The sequence below is a fragment of the Schistocerca cancellata genome, chromosome 9 (genome assembly GCF_023864275.1).
Source record: "Schistocerca cancellata isolate TAMUIC-IGC-003103 chromosome 9, iqSchCanc2.1, whole genome shotgun sequence".
NCBI lineage: Eukaryota > Metazoa > Arthropoda > Insecta > Orthoptera > Acrididae > Schistocerca > Schistocerca cancellata.
In genome coordinates, this window is record NC_064634.1 from 305,869,782 (window position 1) to 305,891,954 (window position 22,173).

Here is a 22,173-nt window from a genome sequence, read left to right on the forward strand (position 1 = left end):
ACAGCATCATGATGGTCGCATCCGTGTTCGGCGACATCGCAGTGAACGCACATTGGAAGCGTGTATTCGTCATCGCCATACTGGCGTATCACCCGGCGAGATGGTATAAAGTGCCATTGGTTACATGTCTCGGGCACCTCTTGTTCGCATTGACGGCACTTTGAACAGTGGACGTTACATTTCAGATGTGTTACGACCCATGTCTCTACCCTTCATTCGATCCCTGCGAAACCCTACATTTCAGCAGGATAATGCACAACCGCATGTTGCACGTCCTGCACGGGCCTTTCTGGATACGGAAAATGTTCGACTGCTGCCCTAGCCAGCACATTCTCCAGATCTTTCACCAATAGAAAACGTCTGGTCAATGGTGGCAGAGCAACTGGCTCGTCACAATACGCCAGTCACTACTCTTGATGAACTGTGGTATCGTGTTGAAGCTGCACGGGCAGCTGCACCTGTAGACGTCATCCAAGCTCTGTTTGATTCCTTGCCCAGGCGTATCAAGGCCGTTATTACGGCTAGAGGTGGTTGTTCTGGGTACTGATTTCTCAGGATTTATGCACTGAAATTGCGTGAATATGTAATCACATATCAGTTCTAGTATAATATATTTGTCCAATGAATACCCGTTTATCATCTGCATTTCTTCTTGGTGCAGCAATTTTAATGGCCAGTAGTGTACCTATCTTGTCCGACATAGAGAATGTCAAAAATGTAAGTTTGTTTTTCTGCTCCTCGTCGACGGTATTATTTTGTTTAGCTTTAAATTACTTCCTTTATTTGATAGACGTCTTTGTTCTTGAAGCCCTTGGGTAGGTAGCTCAGCTGATGGGGCAGGTAATCAGCATCTGATATCATCCGTGGGCAACGCATCCATGTTTGGAAACCAGTGCGCTCTTTGTTGGGTGATGATGGCTGATGGCGTGGGTGGATTTTTTGTTGGTTCTGTGGCCAAGAAATAGGTTTTAATTACGGCAAACGAGGACGACGAGGAAGGGCCCGTGTCTCAGTCAGTATCCTCAAAATTTTCCATGGAGAGGTTTGCAACAGCTTGAGCTAATGTTCTAACGTTGCAGCTCTGTCAGTCTGATCGTAATACCGGCCGTTTTACAAAGAAGTGGGAGACTAGGTCCAAATAGTCTATGACAGGCACATTCGTAAAACAATGAGACGAGATAGCAGTTGAAGCTTGATAGTAGGTTAAATGAGCACTGAACTTTAGTGTCCAGGATCGGTGGGCGACGATCTTCATAACCATCGCAAGGAGCTCCTCACAACTCCAACCAAGCGTGCACGCCACCAGCGGATCCGGCCTGAGTACACGTCAAGGAGTCTTGGCTGAAATGGTTCAAATGGCTCTGAGCACTATGGGACTTAACATCTTAGGTCATCAGTCCCCTAGAACTTAGAACTAATTAAACCTAACTAACCTAAGGACATCACACACATCCATGCCCGAGGCAGGATTCGAACCTGCGACCGTAGCGGTCGTGCGGTTCCAGACTGAAGCGCCTAGAACCGCATGGCCACTACGGCCGGCCCAAGGAGTCTTCCTCGCTGCTCTTCCAGCCCGCCACCACAACAAAACTGAGTCGAAGAGGGTTAATTCGGTTGATAAAATCAGCTGAAGTGGTGATATGATTTTCGCACTGACCCACATGTGGAGCGGGAGATAGGCCAAGTAATTCGCCAGCTTGCATGTTGGTGAACTAATGGTGGATACGATGAAGCGGAATGACGTTTTGTTCTTGTGGATCTTCAGTGAAGCATAAGCTTTAGGTGGTTTACGTGACTGTAGTAAATTCTTGATCGCACTGTCTTCCACCTAAAAGAGCTTGAGATGTTCAGAAATTTTTCATGTTGTAAGGCGTTGGGATTTTGGACACCTTACATGCCAGGTGCGTTAGTTTTACGTGTCGTTTACATTGTTGCCATACTCTGGTTTGGCAACACGGAACGGGTTTTTGCACGTGTATTTCACTTGTTTGAAATTTAATACACATGCTATTGAGAGAGGTGAGAGAAACTCCCTTACATAAATTTGCATGCTTAAGTTAGGTAGAAACAGGATGGGAAGTCAGTTTTTGTTAGCCACTTTGTGGTATAATGGCCTGCAGAGCCGCAGCCTAGTCAAGGTCTAGCGCAGGTGGCGGGCACGGTGGAGAGCTGGGGGAAGAACAGTATATCACTTGAGCGGCGAGTGAGGACGTAACAGTCTTGTGGATCATGGAGTGTTAATAAAGGGGTTAACAGACCTGGCTGTTCACTTGAAAGCCAGTTTATTATACGACAATGTAGTTATTATGCCATTTGTTGATTGGGCAGCCATGGCTACTAGAAATTAAAGTTCGACTGCCATAGGCTGTTCCATCCAGTGTCCAACCCCACGGTGGAGGGAAGGGAAGCTAGGCTGACGAGACGCGTAACCGCCCAGCGCGACGGATACTTAACCTTGAGACGTCTTCGAGTGTGATCGGAGGGCTTCCCTCTCTGACGTGGAGACAGGAAAAGGAGATATATTAGTGTTCACACGTTTTAGCTCAGCACCCAAATGCAGTTGGCTGAATTCTGTTCGTAAATCTCCTAAGCGGGGAACGAATAGAGCCAATATAGTTAAATTCTTGCAAGCATAGCGAGGGGAAAGTAAGACACGGCGCGCCAGCTTTGCGCGTGTGCTTAGCGATTAAAAGCAGACAACGGTGAAGTTAACGTTTGTCGCTTGACAAAAACGTAGTAAATTATGCTGATGTAGAATACGCCAGGCTCAGTACAGATTTCTGATAGATTTACAGATCCGACGACACATGGCAGCAGCCAAGCGAAGACACTGTGCAACACAAGGTAAAGATCGCAGCACGCCATTAAATGTAAATGTCGTAATCACAAGCCACTTTTTTCTCCAGCGACACGAAGCTGAAAGTAGGAAGACCTGTCCTCTTTGTAGTATTTTCCGAAATTAAAGTGTTTCCTTTGAGCGATAGATGGCCATGTTTGGCTAAAATTTGTGGGGAAAGAATAAAATTTGTTAGAGCCGGAAACATTGTTCAGCTCGACATTAGAATAGTGTTTCACCAGAGAGTCTTTCTCTAAGTTAAAATAATTAACTATGCTGAATTTTGCAATATTATTGATGTTTTACATTTTATGTTATTTGAGAAATTTAACACCAGGAACAGGCGATACCTGAGATTGCTCTCGTGCATTGTAATAACCCAACATGTGCAAAAGTAATACCAATAAATTCAATTACAGAGAATAGTTGTTGTCTATTCTAAGACAGAGGTTCCCTTCCTACCTCACTGGAGAATTTTAAGTACATTGATGGAAGCTATTCTGAAGTCTAAGACCTTGGTGAGTAATAGCACCTTTCGTTACAGGTCGGGTTCCAACTACATAATGCGCGCTATGTGGTATAGTGTTCACAATGCGAACACAACATTCACTTATTTCCAACTAAAGGCGTATTTAGAATTTCAATCTCAATGTTGGGTAGCGGGGGATTTTCCGATAAGTATCCTTGTCCATATTTTTGTATCAGAGTCTGCGTATTCCATTACTACGGCTACATTTCCCTTATCAGCAGGAAGGACCACAATGCTTTCGTCATTACGTAGTGTTTGCAGACAATTGTGCTCAGCCTTGGTCAGACTGGTTGATGGTAACTTTACATCCGTGAGAAAAGGGTTCGTGTCACGTCGTATTTCATACACTGTTTTATTTGGGAGCTTGCGGACTGCACGTTCAAAGCTACTTGTTATATACAGACATGTCCCGCGGCTAAGGTGCGAAGTTTTATTCAGGTTTACCGCCGTGAGACTCTGCATTCTTACATGTAGTATATGAGGCAAAAAACCTGCACATTACAACTAAAAGCAAGGCAATTTACTTATTAGTTCTTTTTTTTTTGAAAATGTGACTATTACTTTGAAAATAACGAAGTTTTTATGTTTTAAGAAAGTAATGTTTTTATGGAAAATCATAAGATTTTGCAATTGATGTATGTTGTCATGATTTAATAAAGATGTTTTTGGCAGTATTTGGATGAAGTAAAATTTCTTACATCCCGATAAAAAACCTGATTTCGGTGTTACTCACACCCCACCACATTACCAATCTAAATTAATTGACCACTGTAATTATGGATTACCACTACCCTCCCAATTGCCCCAATTGTTGCACACAAACAATCCAAAATCTGCAGGTAGCAGCGGCACTGCAATGCAGATTTTCAACGCCTAATGTCTCTCAATAGATATGTTCTTACGACATCGGTGTGGCGTGAGACTTTTTACACTACCCGATCGAAAGTATAAGGACATCTACGAGTGCACATGAATAAGTGGTGTGTCAATCCTTCAAGATTATGACGGCTAGAACGCTGCTGCGGACACTCTTCTTTAGAAGAGTAGCAGCCCAGTAATCCTCAACAGCAGAAACCAGAGAAGATGGTGATGTTGAACGCTGGAGTATCGAGCGAACTGAACGTTATAACTCATCCCAATTGTGTTTCCCTGGGTTCAGGTCGCGACAATGGACAAGCCAGTTGATTCCAGAAACGTTACTGTGTGCAAATCGTTGTTTCATAGATTCTGCTTTATGCAAGTGTCAACAATCGTATCTCAACTGGTCGTCTACTATGCGCAGTGAGAGTACCAACCGTAAAATTTTTTTATGCCTTTAGGCCTCGTCACGACTTAAAAACAATCTGAACATGTGCATTGTCTACTTAAACCACAAAACATCAAATATCACATGCTTCTGCTATCACTTACCACCGATGATATTTACTTAAAGCCTAATGCTCAGCACCAACGATATTACTGTCTATCATAAAATCTTTGGGAATGCCTAACTGTTACTAGCCCATTGTACGCCTCTACGCTCTACGCCTCTACGCTCTACGCAGCAATCTGAACGGAAACGGCATGCGAAAATATTATGTCATTAGGTAAAATATGTTTGTGGCTATCTCTTAAGGAGTATACTGCTAAAGTGTGCCCAGAAATACCCTTTAGACACTTCCGTCCCCTAATTTAAGTACGGCATAAGATCAGCACAGATGAGAACTGGATGAGGAAATCGGGATTGTGTGAAGTAAAACATCAGGATTGTGAAGCGAGATACGTAGGGCAGGCTGGACTGAATTTTATAGCTAAATTTAAAGAGCGAGATGACAGAGAGAACGGCTCGGCAGCTTTAGCATAGCATCTCAAGAACGAGCAGCATTCGTTGGTGGATATAACGGCAAGCATGAGAGTGTTGCACGTGGAAGAGAAAGTTGAGATTTATTGCGCCTTGAAACAAGAGTGCGTAGGCGGTCTAAGTGAAGGGCATTTCCGGGCTGACTTCAGCGACTTCCTCCTTAAGAAGAGGCCACAAACGTACACAGAAGACCCTAAGAAACGGTACACCTGTGTAATATCGTGTAGGGACCCTTGAGCACGCTGAAGTGCCGCAACACGACGTGGCGTGGACTTCACTAACGTCTGAAGTAGTGCTGGAGGGAACTGACACATCAATCCTGCAGGGCTGCCTATAAATCTGTTAAGTATGAGGGGGTGATGGTCTCTTCTGAACAGCAGATTGCAAGGTATCCGAGATATGCCCATCAATGTACATATCTGAGGAGTTCGGTGGCCAGCGGAAGTGTTTAAAATTCAGAAGAGAATTCGTGAAGCACTCAGTAGCAATTCTGGAAGTGTGCGGTGTCGCGTTGTCCTGCTGGAATTGCCCAAGTCCGTTGGAATTCTCAATAGACCTGAATGGATGCAGGTGATCAGACAGGATGCTTACGTACGTGTCACCTGCCAGAGTCGTATATAGACGTATCACGGGTTCAGTATCACTCCAACTGCACACGCCCCACACGATTACAGAGTCTCCACCAGCTTGAACAGTCACCTGCTGACATGCATAGTCCAAGGAATCATGAGGTTGTCTCCATACCCGTACACACACATTCGCTCTATATAATTTGAAACGAAACTCGTCCGACCAGGCAACATGTTTCCAGTTATCAACAGTCTAATGTAAGTGTTGAGAGGCGCAGGCGAGGGGTAAAACCTCGTCTCGTGCAGCCATCATGGATACATGAGTGGGCCTTCGGCTCCGGAAGCACATATCGATGATGTTTCGTTGAATGGTTCGAACGCTGACACTTGTTGATGGCCTAGCATCGAAATTTGCAGCAATTTACAGAAGAGTTGCACTTCTGTCACGCTGAGCGATTCTCTTCAGTCGTCATTGGTCCCGCTCTCGTAGGATCTTTTTGCGGTCGCACAGATGTCGGATATTTGATGTTTTACCGGATTCCTGATATTCACGGCACACTCGTGAAGTGGTCCTACGGCAAAATTCCAGCTTCGCCTCTACCTCGGAGATGCTGTCTACCATCGCTCCTGCGGCAACTATAACACCACGTTCAAACTCGCTTAAATCTAATATATAAGAAACTATCAGCCTCGATTTCGGTATTGAAACCAACGTTTACCTAGGTTTCAGCTCAAGTAATTGAGCCTTCTTCAGAAGATATACCAGATTCTATAATGTGTCTACGAGGGCATGATCTAGAAAGAAAAGTAAAACAGCCTGAATAGGCGTAGTCACATTTTAAAAATGCGGCACATAGGTACTAAGTCACCACCAAGACTTAAGCTTCGGCGAGCGCCTCGTCTCCACGGACTCCGTGCTGTGGTCCTCGGGAGCTCACGTGAAACTAAGTAGACCTAGATGACGCGCTGTATATAAACATGGCGGGGAACATTGTGCATGTCTGAGATCATGACTGTCAAAGATAAAAGACCAACGCAGTAATATCTTAAAACAAATATAGAGTGGTTGAAACTCAGAAACATAAGTCCTCTGCACCAGGTTTTGACTAAAATGTAACAAACTATGTGTGGATTTATATGAGAGCGAACACACTACCCCGACTTACACTATTAGAATATATCTTCCCTTTCACAACGAATGCTGCATAACGCAACCACCGTTATTAATGAAATATGACATTAGACTTAAAAGAGCGAAACTGTAGTATGTAAACGCCAAAATGCAATAATTTCGGATAACCTGTACACAGATGGTCGAGTAGGTGTTTTTATCAGTTGATATAGATGTACTACTTATTCCTGACAAGCACTGAATGAAGAATGTTATCAAGATTAATTTTTGTCTTATTACTAAAAATAAAGCGTGAGTGAACGAACAACGCCACTTCATCGCCATGTAATAGCAATCGACCAGCATACGTCAAGTTATGTTTACGTGTAAAAAATATGGAAATTGCGTGAACGGACGTACAACGCCCTTTCATCGTACTTAAATTCTATGGACCAATAGAGGTCAATTTCACTACGTGCTACAAAAGACAACTAATGCCTCTTATATTAAAGGCTATTGTTAATTAGATAAGATATGATAAAACATGCTTGACCCGAAAAGACACATAGGAAAATTTTATGGACCCTTGACATGGGAAACGGCATGTTCTTCACAGGAAAGAATTAAAAAGTAATAAAAGATAGTTACTAATATGCCCATGTGCATACTATAGATGGACAAGGATGAAGTCTTCTTCTTATTGCTGACACTGAATGGGGTAAATTATCAAGGTTAATTTTTTATTTTATTACAAAAAATAACGCTTGAGTGAACGAACAACGCCACTTCATCGCCATGTAATAGCAACCGACCAGTGTAGGTCAAATCGTGTTTTACGCGTAACTGCATGAACGGACGTGCGACGCCCTTATACTCTATCGACCGACACAGGTCAGTTTCACAACGTGCTACAAAAGAGAACTATCGCCTGTTATATTAAAGGCTATTGTTAATTAGATATAATATGATATGATAAAACGTGCTTGACCCGAGAAGACACCTTAGAAATTTTTTATGGACACTTGACATGGGAAAACGGCATGTTCTTCACAAGGAAGAATTGAAAGGAAATAACAGATAGCTACTAATATGTCCATGTGCATAGCATAAATGGGCAAGGATGAAGTCGTCTCTGGATTGCAGCTATAAATAAATGTAAAGGGAATTACCCTAAAAGATCGAGATAGACCAGCTAAACTTCACCTTGTCACCTGAGGCTCCATTTCACCGTTCGTGGGCTAGTAACCATTTATATAAATATGACTATTGTCTATGGGATAGATGCGAGCATCTTAATTATTGAAAGAATGTGTGCTACATTATGTAAGCACTGTATGTGGAAAGACCACCTGATGGGAATGTTATTCCAAAATGTTAAGTGGTCAAACGCACGCATCCTGACTACTACCTTATGGGATGTCTAAAATGAACTGCAATGTTGAACGTACTCGCTTAAATTTCTATAACCTATCGTTGTAACAGCAGTAACCAATCTAACATATCTCTGTACTTGATTACTCATGCTGCAAGTAGGCTGTTTATGTTTTCTTATTGGCAACGTTACGTAGCGCTCTGTATGAAAATCACTGGCTGTGCTGTGTGCAGTCTGTGGCTAGTTTGCATTGTTGTCTGCCATTGTAGTGTTGGGCAGCGGCAGCTGGATGTGAACAGCGCGTAGCGTTGCGCAGTTGGAGGTGAGCCGCCAGCAGTGGTGGATGTGGGGAGAGAGATGGCGGAGTTTTGAAATTTTTTATACTGGATATTATGAACTGCTATGTATATTATGGTTTTTCAACACTATTAAGGTAAATACATTGTTTGTTCTCTATTAAAATCTTTCATTTGCTAACTATGCCTATGAGTAGTTAGTGCCTTCTGTAGTTTGAATCTGTTATTTAGCTGGCAGTAGTGGCGCTCGCTGTATTGCAGTAGTTCGAGTAACGGAGATTTTTGTGAGGTAAGTGATTTGTGAAAGGTATAGGTTAATGTTAGTCAGGGATTTTTGAAAGTCAGATTGTGTTGCGCTAAAAATATTGTGTGCCAGTTTAAACACAGTCCCGTGTATAAATTTTTCAAAGGGGACGTTTCAATGCCTATCCTGTTTCTTTGGTACTTCAGTGTATTTTACCTTGTGACATAGCATTTTCGCATTTTATTTCCATGCAGGAGTAGGTTTAATAATGAATAGGAAAATAGGAATGCGGGTAAGCTACTACAAACAGCATACTGAACGCATTATTGTGGCCAAGATAGATACGAAGCCCACGCCTACCACAATAGTACAAGTTTATATGCCAACTGGCTCCGCAGATGACGAAGAGATTGATGAAATATATGATGAGATGAAAGAAATTATTCAGATAGTGAAGGGAGACGAAAATTTAATAGTCATAGATGACTGGAATTCGATAGTAGGAAAAGGGAGAGAGGGAAACGTAGTAGGTGAATATGGATTCGGGGGAAGAAATGAAAGAGGAAACCGCCTGGTAGAATTTTGCGCAGAGCATAACTTAATCATAGCCAACACTTGGTTCAAGAATCATAAAAGAAGGTTGTATACATGGAAGAATCTGGGAGATACTAAAAGGTTTCAGATAGATTATATAATGATAAGACAAAGATTCAGGAACCAGGTTTTAAATTATAAGACTTTTCCAGGGGCAGATGTGGACTCTGACCACAATCTACTGGTTATGAACTGTAGATTAAAACTGAAGAAACTGGGTAAACTGAAAGAAGCAGAGGCTGTAGAGACCTTCAGGGAGAGCATTAGGGAACGATTGACAAGAATGGGGGAAAGAAATACAGTAGAAGAAGAATGGGTAGCTTTGAGAGACGAATTAGAGAAGGCAGCAGAGGATCAAGTAGGTAAAAAGACGAGTACTAATAGAAATCCTTGGGTAACAGAAGAAATATTGAATTTAATTGATGAAAGGAGAAAATATAAAAATGCCGTAAATGAAGCAGGCAAAAAGGAATACAAACGTCTCAAAAATGAGGTAGACAGGAAGTGCAAATTGGCTAAGCATGTATTACTAGAGGACAAATGTAAGGATGTAGAGGCTTATCTCACTAGGGGTAAGATAGATACTGCCTACAGGAAGATTGAAGAGACCTTTCGAGAAAAGAGAACCACTTGAATGAATATCAAGAGCTGAGATGGAAGCCCAGTTCTAAGCAAAGAAGGGAAAGCAGAAAGGTGGAAGGAGTACATAGAGAGTCTATACAAGGGCGTTTTTCTTAAGGACAATATTATTGAAATGGAAGGGAATGTAGATGAAGATGAAATGGGAGATATGATACTGCGTGAAGAGTTTGACAGAGCACTGGAAGACCTAAGTCGAAACAAGGTCCCGGGAGTAGACAACATCCCATTACAACTACTGACAGCTTTGGGAGAGACAGTCCTGACAAAACTCTACCATCTGGTGAGCAAGATGTATGAGACAGGCGAAATTCCCTCAGACTTCAAGGAGAACGCAATAATTCCAATCCCATAGAAAGCAGGTGTTGACAGATGTGAAAATTACCTAACTATCAGTTTAATAGGCCACTGCTACAAAATACTAACATAAATTATATACAGACGAATGGAAAAACTGGTAGAAGCCGACCTCGGGGAAGAACAGTTTGGATTCCGTAGAAATGTTGGAACATGTGAGGCAATACTGACCCTACGACTTATCTTAGAAAATATATTAAGGAAAGGCAAACCTACGTTTCTAGCATTTGTAGACTTAGAAAAAGCTTTTGACAATGTTGACTGGAATACCCTCTTTCAAATTCTAAAGGTGGCAGGGCTAAATACAGGGAGCGAAAGGCTATTTACAATATGTACAGAAACCAGATGGCAGTTATAAGAGTCGAGGGACATGAAAGGGAAGCAGCGGTTGGGAAGGGAGTGAGACAGGGCTGTAGCCTCTCCCCGATGTTATTCAATCTGTATATTGAGCAAGCAGTAATGGAAACAAAAGAAAAATTCGGAGTAGGAATTAAAATCCACGGAGAAGAAATAAAAACTTTGAGGTTCACCGATGACATTGGAATTCGGTTACACTGACGTAGAAATCGTTTGAATAAATAATAGAGAAGAATGGTGAATAGCTTTGGTCTGGGAACCTGCGTCACCGAGAGGCCAGGGCTGCATAGCCATCTATGTTTGACGAACAAAACAAGTTTTGACGTAAGAGGTTTCTGAGTATCGCACCACATCATAATGTAAACAACTACACTGGAGGAATCAACGTTTCGGCTACGGTTACAGTGGCTTCTTCCCTGTCTACTGACCAGAAACTTTGGATTCCTTAGCACTGTTTATTACATTACGACGTGGTATGATATTCATAAAATTATTGTGTCACCTGACTCTGGCCTCGGAAGCCTAGGCAACTGTACAGGATGTTCAGAGTTTCCCGTTACGGTCTTCTTAGCATTGTAGAGGGGAGGGACAATATTTCTAATTGGAACCCACGTCTGGAGACATACCGATTCCGTCCTGCTACCATCTGAAAACATATTGGTAACGGGACCACTTTTACAAGTAATGTATTATGCGCGACCCAGTACATCACTTGTTTTACAGTTCCATTCGTTAATAGCCAAAGAAATCGCTCGTATACTCGTTGACCGGTTCTCTTCAACGAGATGCAGTAAGGTCCTTTCCAATTCGGGTGTACGGCGTCTCCTTGGAGCAGCACAATCGCGCCTGCTGGTGGTGAAGGTACCATTTCTCCAAGCCGCTGCGTAATTGTGGCCAAAGGAGTATGAGATGGAGTCGGAAGTTGTGGAAAATGGTCTTGATATAGGCGACGAGCATCTCCTGCATTACTGTGAGCTTCACCATTCAGAAGCTCTATAAACATGTACTCAACCATGTTGCTCTAACACTCACACACACGTGAATGAGGGTCATACCAGGTCGGAAAGGTAGGACAGTCGTCAAATGAACTCAGCTGATCTGATGTAATCACTCCCTACCATGACTACCCTGTTGCCTATCTACCTAGCACACATGTTTCCAAGAAGATGTAGCACGGGAACGGTACATTTCCGGAAATGGGTTTCTATTCATAGTGTGATGTTCTCTCTCCCCTCTACATGTTCTAGAAGTGTGTAACGGGAATTTCTGAACACCCTGTAAAAACAAGTTTTCATTGGGCAGTACTGTTGATAGCCTTTCAGTTACGTACTACTTATGAATCAGAGGAATGAGATCAGAATATAGCATTGTTTTAAATCGCACATTTAAGTTGGCGTACATAGATTCCATGAGATGCATAACACGTCACGTTCATTACGATTTGCACCAAATTCTTAACAACTGTATTGGCTCACCTTGTAACGCGAAGTGTAACGTAAATGTTTCTTGAATATGATTTGAAGCTCCGTAATGGAAACAATGGTCCATGACAATGTAGGTAATTTCGTACATTAATTTTAACTTGTGTAACAGGAATCATCGTGCACCTGGAGAAAATTATCAACCAGCACTCACTATTTTATGCACGTTTATTTCTTTGCTCAAACAGTAACCGCCTTCAAGCATATGCACCTGTCTTCAAATTGCTCCATCCACATATTAAGCAGGCTAGTTGCAAGCACTATGGCGACTTCTATTGTGCTGGCGCTATCGTGTGAAAAGTACCAAACAATTAAGTGAAATGATACATTATAGACAAGGCCACGAAATTTCTGGAATGAAATGTCGTGGAATACAGCGACGATTCACGAGTTAAAAACCGGAATACGCAACAAATGCAAACGACATGGCCCTAACATGCAGTGTTCAATATACCCCCGCAAGTGCAAAAAATCAGAGACTGAAATAATAAAAGATACAGAAACGTTAAAGGTGATTTTAGTACTTCACATGGTTTTCATAGTCTCCTCCCATTTGAGTAAAATACAACCACTTGCAACCATGAGATAAGTCCGCCTTTGGAATGTTGTTCAACTCGCGCATCACAATAGCTTGAATGTCGGCCATGCCATCGAAGTGTGGTCCCTCCATGTGAATTTCTGCTCTTTGTCATTCGATGGTAGTTTCGTATTCATAACACTAAGGCTCGTCACCGGTGATGATTATTTCCAGAAAGAAATAGTCCGCTCTTCACATTTCAACCACGTCGTGGTAGGCGTCCACGCCTCGTTGTATTCGTTCGGAAGTCAACTCATGCGGGACGAATTCTGTTCGCATTCCGGAGGACGTCTTTGAGTATTTTGTGTAGAGACTTTCTCCATTTCGATTTATGACACAACAAAGTAGACACACTAGACTCTCACGTCCGATACTTAAACACTGCCTGCTCACAAGTGATTAGTTCAACGTACGTTGTAGTTTGCAGTTGTTAGTTCATGGTGACACCATAGCTACTGCGTCGGCGTTGCTTATAATACGCAAATCTCAATCCAGCGAGCATGGAGGACATGGATGGAGACTGTAGATACGCTATGTGAACAAAAGCATTTGGACACCGCCAAAAACATACGTTTCTCATACTAGGTGCACTGTGCTACCACCTACTGCCAGGTACTCCGTATCAGCGACCTCAGTAGTCATTATACATCGTGAGACAGCAGAATGGCGCGCTCCGTGGAACTCACGGACTTCGAACGTGGTCAGGTGATTGGGTGTGACTTGTGTCATACGTCTGCACGCGAGATTTCCACACTCCTAAACATCCTTAGGTCCACTGTTTCCGATGTGATAAGGTGGTGGAAACGTGAAGGGACACGTACAGCCCAAATGCGTACAGACTGATCTAGTCTGTTGACTGACAGAGACCGCCGACTGTTCGTCATTACGTGTAATAGGCAGACATCGATCCAGACCATCACACACGAAATTCCAAACTGCATCACTATCAAATTCAAGTACTATGAGAGTTAGGCGGCAGGTGAGAAAACTTGGATTGCATGGTCGAGCGGCTGCTCATAAGCTACACATCACGCCGGTAAATGCCAAACGAAGCCTCGTTTGGTGTAAGGAGCGTAAACATTGGACGATTGAACATTGGAAAAACGTTGTGTGGAGTGACGAATCACATTACACAATGTGGCGATCGGATGGCAGGGTGTGGGTATGGCGAATGCCCGGTGAGCGTCAACTGCCAGCGTGTGTAGTGCCAACACTAAAATTCGGAGGCGGTGGTCATGTTATTAATGTAAGGTGCTAGCACCCCTTGTTGTTTTGCGTGGCACTATCACAGCACAGGTCTACATTGATGTTTTAAGCACCTTCTTGTTTCCCGCTGTTGAAGAGCAATTTGGGGACAGTGATCTTTTAACACGATCGAGCATCTGTTCATAATGCACGGCCTATGGCGGAGTGGTTACACGACAATAACATCCCTGTAATGGACTGGCCTCCACAGAATCCTGACCTAAATATTCAAAAACACCTCTGAGATGTTTTGGGAACGCCGACTTCGTGCCAGGCCACACTGACCGACATCGATACCTCCCCTCAGTGCAGCACTCTGTGAAGAATGGCTGCCATTCCGCAAGAAACCTTCCAGCACCTGACTGAACGTATGCCTGCGAGAGTGGAAGCTGTCCTCATAGCTAAGAGTGGGCCAACACAGTACAGAATTCCAGCATTACCAATGGGCGGCGCCACGTACTTGTAAGTTATTTTCAGCCATGTGTCCGGGTACTTTTGATCACATAGTGTAGGTGGTGCTAGGTGTAAATTGTGACGGCCTAGAGAGTCCGGGCAGCTGCGATGAACACTGTGTCTGGATGGCGCAGCGGTTTACGCAACTGCCCCAGGTGATACCAGTTTAGAATCACGATCCGGCACACATTTTCAGTCGTCGCCTCCGCACGAAGCCCCAATTCAGCTGACATCAGCAGTTTTTTCCCTTTACTTTCCTTTCTCTCTCTCTCTCTCTCTCTCTCTCTCTCTCTCTCTCTCTCCCCTCGCCCCGCCCCCCATCCTCCTTCAATTTATATGGAAGGTGGAGTAATTGTTTTTGATCAGAGTAATGTCTTATAGAAGGACAGGACACCGTGCGCGGTAAGCCAGAAGTGTTTGGAGTTACAACTTGTTGAAAAATATAAGATGAGGTGTGGTTTAAAATGTGCCGTGGCGGGCACGACACGGTTTAATTTACTTTGTGACAAACATGGGGCCGGTGACACCGTCGAGCAGGTCACTGGACGACGCAGGGGGCGCTGTTGCCCTCGCCTTGGTTAAAGTGGACGGATATGCATTACCCGTGGAGCCTTCTTCAGCGAGAGTTCGATTAGACGTCAACCAGCAGTGTCACATCGGGCGTCATAGCCTTGGTGCGAGGGTATCTAACTGATCTGTTCACTTGGTACTTCAGTGTGCGAATACGTCGGCGATGCGGCCATAGATTGTAGTTTGGTTCTAACCTGTGGCAGTTGAAGATGTTTCGGATCGATTCTTATTCGAAGCAAGCTGATCAGAGCAGTAGCGTTGTGACAGAACAGTACCCAGATACAGGCCAACGTAAGTATAAATTATAATTCAAATTTTGTTTGTAGCAAATTTAAGAGTACCTCTAAATAGGGCGTTGGGCGTTGGGGAAGTTACTAGGCGCAACATACGTTCCAAATAACGTCCACGCTCGGCTATAGAAGTCTGAACCTGGTTAATTTTATTGGATAACACCTTCTGAAGATCTGATTATAGTATACTTCACATGAAAGCAAATATTTCCGATTTTAACGCTCAAAGCGTGTTTGGGCAGTTGCCATGCACTATAGATTTTGCTGCTCCCCAAAGGAAAAGGTCCGGTGAAGTGAGATCCGGTGAGCGATGGAGCCCATAGGTTTTGGCAAATAACGCTTTCCCCAAACAACTCTTACAGAAGACGCGTAGTGTTAAAAGGTAAGTGCACAGTTGACGCCACGAGTAGTTTATTTCATCTTCCATCAGCTGGCCAATGAAGCCATGGATCATTAAGCAATAATGTACATTGTCATGATTTCTTCAAAATTTAAAGTTCCAGTAATGCAGCCCATACACCAATTTTCTGCCCATGTAATGGCGTCTGAAGCACAGCACGAGGAATCTCCGTTGACGATAGTCGTGTGGTTTGTGTGTCAACATGAGCAGAGAGGTGTAACAGACCTCATTTGTATAGAAGGTGACATCAAGGATATTTTTTTAATAAAACATGTAAACCGTTAGCAGCAACGGATTCGTTTTCCATGATTCGCAGGTTTCGATTTTTGCACTGCCGTCGCTTTATACGGGATCGATCTCAGTGTTTGCCTGAACGCTTTATGCGCGGCTGCGAGCCGGGTATCTTTTTCTTGTGCCAATTTCCACGGTGAGTCTGCTAGGATCTGTTGCATGGAGTCAGTCACAGTTTCTGTGCCCTTAGTTTAGGTAGTCTTCCATTTCATTCGGCATCTATCGTTGACTCTGTCCCTCGATAATTTATCAGTAAGTCGACAAACCGCATGACAATGAGGTACAGCTGTTCACGGGAATTTATCAGCATTTTCCTCTTGCACTAAATCCGTGTCTTTATCACCGTGTCGAAACACATGTTCAACAAGAAAAAACAAACGCTGCCTGGTTGAAAATATCGTAACTTGAAATTAAACTGAACACGTCGTATTCAACAGATTTCATCAACTGATCCAAACAGTTAATGTTGCGCAGCAGTAGAGCCAATTAAAGAAAAATCGCGTACCTAAGAGGAAAACAGTTTTCTCAATTTGTGATCTGACCATTTTGTTCCGAAAGCCCAACATAGGCCTAATCTACACCCGTAGTCCATAGTCCAGTACACAGTTACTTTACGTACAAATTTAACAATCAGCACTTCATTCTATTAGCAACTTCTGGATAACATCTGAGTAACTAAAAAAGAACCGAATCATTTTTTGTGCCATCGGCTTCGCGGCGAATAGCCGACTCACAAAGCGGTTGGTGCAAAACAATTGAGCTTTGTAAAGAGGGGCCGAAATGTTAGGCTTGGAGGATTGCAGTACACGTCGAATTCATCGACTACGCGAGCAATGCAGAATGTAAGTGAATTCGGAAACTGAAATCTTCTTTGTGTATTGGTATCAATATTTACAACTACGTGTGAAAGTAAGAAAGTTTTTTTTTTAATAATAAGAATGGTTCTTAGCACAACACGTGATTCTTGTTACCGTACACAATACCACACCATAGCAGTCAACACACTTCCATTTTGTCTGATGCACTGTGCATAGTAAAAAGTAGATAGTATCCGCATAATCTTCGTAACTAATTATTTCAGTACGAGAGACAATTAGCCACTTTTCAGTAGTTCCACCAAAGCGTTACAGTAAAAGCAGCTGACTCTGTACCTACGTTCTACCTCTGTGCCTGTGCTGAGACGATGACATCACTTGAAGATGTCAAGCTGGTGGACAGTTTTAGAAATTTTTGTTTTGCTTTCACACGAAAGAACCCATTTAGGCTCGCATCACGACCTGTTACTGCAGTACAAGTGGCCGTCCATGGTAACAGAGAGAAGGGAATCGCTCACCCGCTCTGTTCTGTGTCGATGGTGAAATTATATGTCTGCGGGGAAAACCGAAACATTTGAAATTAAGCTGTTGCTCTAGCCGAATAAGATTACTTTTTTGCCACGAAAGGCCTCATCTTTAAGGCAGTAATATACGGGTTAAGTAACAGACATTTTGAAATAAAAAATTAACAATACGGGAACACCAAATTTTATTAGATAGATTTAAAAGTACACTCTTCAGCTATTTTGCTACATAATCTCTATTGAAATTGAGGCTGTTATCATACAGTGGTAGAAGTTTTTCAGTACCGTTTCTGCAGAAATCTACTGCCTGCGATCGTATTTTGGAAACTCATGAAGCACAAAATTTTTGGTAACCAACCTTAACCACCTCCATGTCATGCACCAAACTCACTGGAATTTAGGGTACATTTAGTAAAAGTTCCGTAATCGTTAAAGAGTGATTTTCACGAATTTTGTCGTGGCTAGGTCTATTACTACAGCCCTCCTCGTGAACATTGGTACGAGCATTTTTAAAACCAATGTGCCGTTGCCTCACACAGCTTTCACTCATTATTCCCTTTCCGTACACATCACAAAAGTCACGATAAATTACGGTTGACTTGCAGCTTTTTTCTAACAAGAACCTAATCACAGAACGCACCTCACAAGTGGCGGAATTTTCTGTTGCAGCGCCCATTTTAACACAACACAGAAAGCTAAACAGTAGATACACAGACCACACGCTACCATTGCTGGAAATGTACTTCGTGCAGGAACATAATAGCCCCATAATGGCGGCTGTAGCACCGTCCATCACAGATAGCCAAGCAGCAGAGACATAGGCCACAACCTACCGCCGCCGGATACGTACTTACCACAGGATCGCTATAGCACAAAGATGGCAACTATAACACCGCCAAACGCCGCGATAGAACAAAACGTCTGTTACTTTCAGGATAGCTCTCTTATTATTACATATTCTCTACTTCGCGTTTTAAATCTTGAAGAGTTAATTACCATTCTTAAAGTGGTCTTAGTTTGACAGATTATTATTAGTAAACTGATTTCTCAGGGTAATTTCTTGTTCAAACACTGACTTCTCAGTATGTATACTATGCGATCAAAAGTATCCGGACACATGGCTGAAAATGGCTTACAAGTTCTTGGCGCCCTCCACAGGTAATGCGGGAATTCAATATGGTGTTGGCCCACCCTTAGTCTCGATGACAGCTTCCACTCTCGCAAGCATACGTACATTCAGTTGCCGGAATGTTTCTTGGGGAATGGCAGCCCATTCTTCACGGAGTGCTGCACTGAGGAGAGGTATGGATGTCGGTCGGTGAGGCCTGACATGAAGTTGGTGTTCCAAAACATCCCAAATGTCCTCTATAGGATTCGGGTCAGAACTCTGTGCAGACCAGTCCATTGCTGGTATGTTATGGTCATGTAATCACTCCGCCACAGGCCGTGCATTATGAAGAGGTGCTCAATCGTGTTGAAAGATGCAATCGCCATCCCCGAATTGCTCTTCAACGGTGGGAGGCAAGATGGTGCTTAAAACATCGATGTACTCGTAGGCCTGTGCTGTGATAGTGCCACGCGAAACAACAACGGGTGCAAGCACGCTCCACGAAAAACCCGACCACACCATAACATCACCGCCTACGAATTTTACTGTTGGCCCTACACGCGCTGGCAGATGACGTTCACCGGGCATTCGCCATACCCACACCCTGCCGTCGGATCGCCACATTGTGTACCAGGATTCGTCACTCCAAACAACGTTTTGCCACTGCTCAGTCGTACAATGTTTACGCTCCTTGCACCAAGTAAGTCGTCGTTTGGTATTTACCGGCATGATGTGTGGCTTATGAGCAGCCTCTGGACCATGAATTTCATGTTTTCGCACCTCCCGCCTAACTGTCATAGTACTTACAGTGGGTCCTGATCCGGTTTGTAATTCCTGTGTGATGGTCTGGACAGATGTCTCCCTATTACACAATACGACTCTCTTCAACTGTCAGCGGTTTCTGTCAGTCAACAGACGAGGACGGTGTTTATACTTTTGTGCTGTACGTGTCCCATTCACGTTTCCACCTCACTATCACATCGGAAACAGTGGACCTAGGGGTGTTTAGGAGTGTGGAAATCTCGCGTACAGACGTATGACACAAGTGTCACCCAGTCACCTAACCACGTTGGAAGTCTCTGAGTACCGCGGAGGGCCCAATTCTGGTCTATCACGATGTCTAATGAGTATTGAGGTGGCTGATACGGAGTACCTGGCAGTAGGTGGCAGCACAGTGCACCTAATATGAGAAACGTATGTTGTTGAAGGTGTCCGGATACTTTTGATCACATAGTGTAGCATATAACCCCAGTCAGCATACACATAATATATACCGTTGTGTTTAATATTTAATAAATCAGTTGCAAATTTTTGGAAAATACGTTCCACGCAATAATCCCAGTCCTCTCACTTTCTCTGCCAGGTCACCACCTTCAACTAACACCATAGTCATATCAACTATACCGTAATTATGAGCAATGTATTTTCGGCCACTGTCAACAAAACTTTGAAGTGGGGTTTTCGTTAGTAGACTAGATGGCAGCAGTCGACTCACCGATCTTCTCGGTGACGATGGTGACCCTGAGGGCGGCGGCCATGGGGGCGGCGAGGGCGGCGCTCAGGCACCAGATAGCCGCGATGCTCAGCCGCGCTCGCAGTTTGGTGGGCCTCGCACTGCAACACCAACACCGCAAACACCAACACTGGCGGCTCTGCCCGCCATAGCGAGCCTAGCGTCTCCCGCCCCACCGCAAATCTCACCTGCAGTGGGTTGGACAAAAATATGAAACTAAAGTGTGTGACGCATGCTTAAACATAAATGCACGTGCTAGGCAAGATCGCAGGCTGCAGTCTTGTACACATAGATGACAAAAGTCGTTAGATACCTTCTAACAACTCGGAACTCCTTTTGCCCGGCGTAATGCAGCAACTCGACGTAGCATCGAACCAACAAGTCTTTGGGAGTCCACTGCATAAATATTGACCCGTGCTACCTTTAAAGCCGTCCATAATTGCGAAAGTATTGGCGGTGCAGGATTTTCTGCACGTACCAGTCTCTCGATAATGTCACACAAATGTTCGATGGGATTCATGTCGAGAGGTATGGGTTGCCAAATCAGAAGAAATCGCGAAAAATTCTGTCCCGGTGAAGCGGTGACCCTAAAAACTCCATCGTTGTTTGGGACCAACGGTCTTCAAGTAGATGAACATAACCATTTCCAGTGATCGGATCAGTTGGACCGTAGTGACCAGTTCATCCTGAGGAAACACGGCCCAGACCATTGTGGAGCCACCACCAGCTTTCATAGTGCCTTGTTGACAACTTGGGTCCATGACTTCGTGGGGTCTGCGCCACACTCGAAACCTACCACCTGAAATCTGAACTCATCTGACCAGGCCGCCATTTCCTAGTCGTCTACAGCCCAACCGATACGGTCACGAGACCAGCATACTGCTATTTTGCTGACACCGACTTACACAGGGAGGAACGATCACCACGATAAAATAAGGGAAATCAGAGCTCGTACGGAAAGATGTAGGTGTTCATTTTTCCTGCGCGCTAAACGAGCTTGGAATAATAGAGAATTGTGAAGGTGATTCGATGAACCCTCTGCCAGGAACTTAAATGTGATTTGCAGAGTATCCATATAAATGTCGATGGACATGTAGAACGCTGCAGGCGATGTTGCGCTGTCAGCAAAGGTTCTGGCATCGGTCGCCTGCTGCCATAGCCAATTAAAACTCAATTTCGCCGCACTGGCCTAACGGATACGTTCGTCGAAGTCCCACATTCACGCAGTGTTGTTTGTCTGTTAGCACTGACAACTCTACATAGACGCCGCGGCACTCGGTCCTTAAGTGAAGGCCGTCGGCCAGTGCGTTCTCCGCTGTGCCTGAACTTTGGTATTCTCGTTACACTCTTGACACTGTGGATCTTGGAATACTGAATTCCCTAGCCATTTCCGAAATGCAAAGTCCCATGCGTCTAGCTCCAACTACCACTCCGCGTTCAACGTCTGTTAATTCCCGTCGTGCGGCTCTAACCATGTCGGAAACATTTTCACGTGAATCAGCTGACTACAAATGACAGTTTCGCCGATGCACTGCCCTTTTGAACCTCGTTTACTTGGTAGCACCTCCATCTGTATATGTGCGCATTGCTATTACTTTCATCACCTGAGTGTATGTGACCATGAACGGCATCTCTTCAATATTCTCTACATCAGTCGTAGTGAGAATAGTGCTCCATGTAGCTGTGAGTGTCGGAGCTAAGTGAATTCGAATACCGACAAATTGTTGGTATTTGTACGGTGAGTGCTTCCGTGGCCAAGGGAGCCTAAATTTTTGGTATATCGAGAGGCACCACATCCAAGATTTAAATCACCTACTGGCAAAGCGAGAAAACATCATTCGTAAAGTCACAACACGGGCGATAGTGTGTGCTGAGGAGATCGTTACAGTCATATGAAGACTGCCACGAAAAATAACAGAACGGCAGTAGAGAAGTTGCAGAAATGAATGTCGCTATCGCAAACCGTGTCAGCGGGAAGACAAGGGGAGCTCCAGAAACGGGGAATTGCAGGGCGAGCTGGAATCTGAAAAGCAGTCACGAGCGATGGCAATGTCCGAAACGGGGAAACTTGGTGCCTTAGTAGTAAAACCAGGATTATGGAGCAATAGAAGAAAGTCATTTGGTCGGATGAGTCCTTTCTTAAACTGTTTCCAACTTTTGGC

The 22,173-nt window shown here is 43.9% G+C and overlaps 1 protein-coding gene across 1 annotated transcript in view; it reads right to left on the reverse strand.

Moving 5' to 3' along the window:
* LOC126101037 (prolactin-releasing peptide receptor-like) overlaps positions 1–22,173 on the reverse strand; it is a 990,136-nt gene that overhangs the window by 298,879 nt on the left and 669,084 nt on the right. Inside the window, exon 5 of the mRNA XM_049911700.1 lies at positions 19,994–20,112. Within this exon, the coding sequence (XP_049767657.1) occupies positions 19,994–20,112 (119 nt within the window). The remainder of the gene's footprint in view (positions 1–19,993; positions 20,113–22,173) is intronic.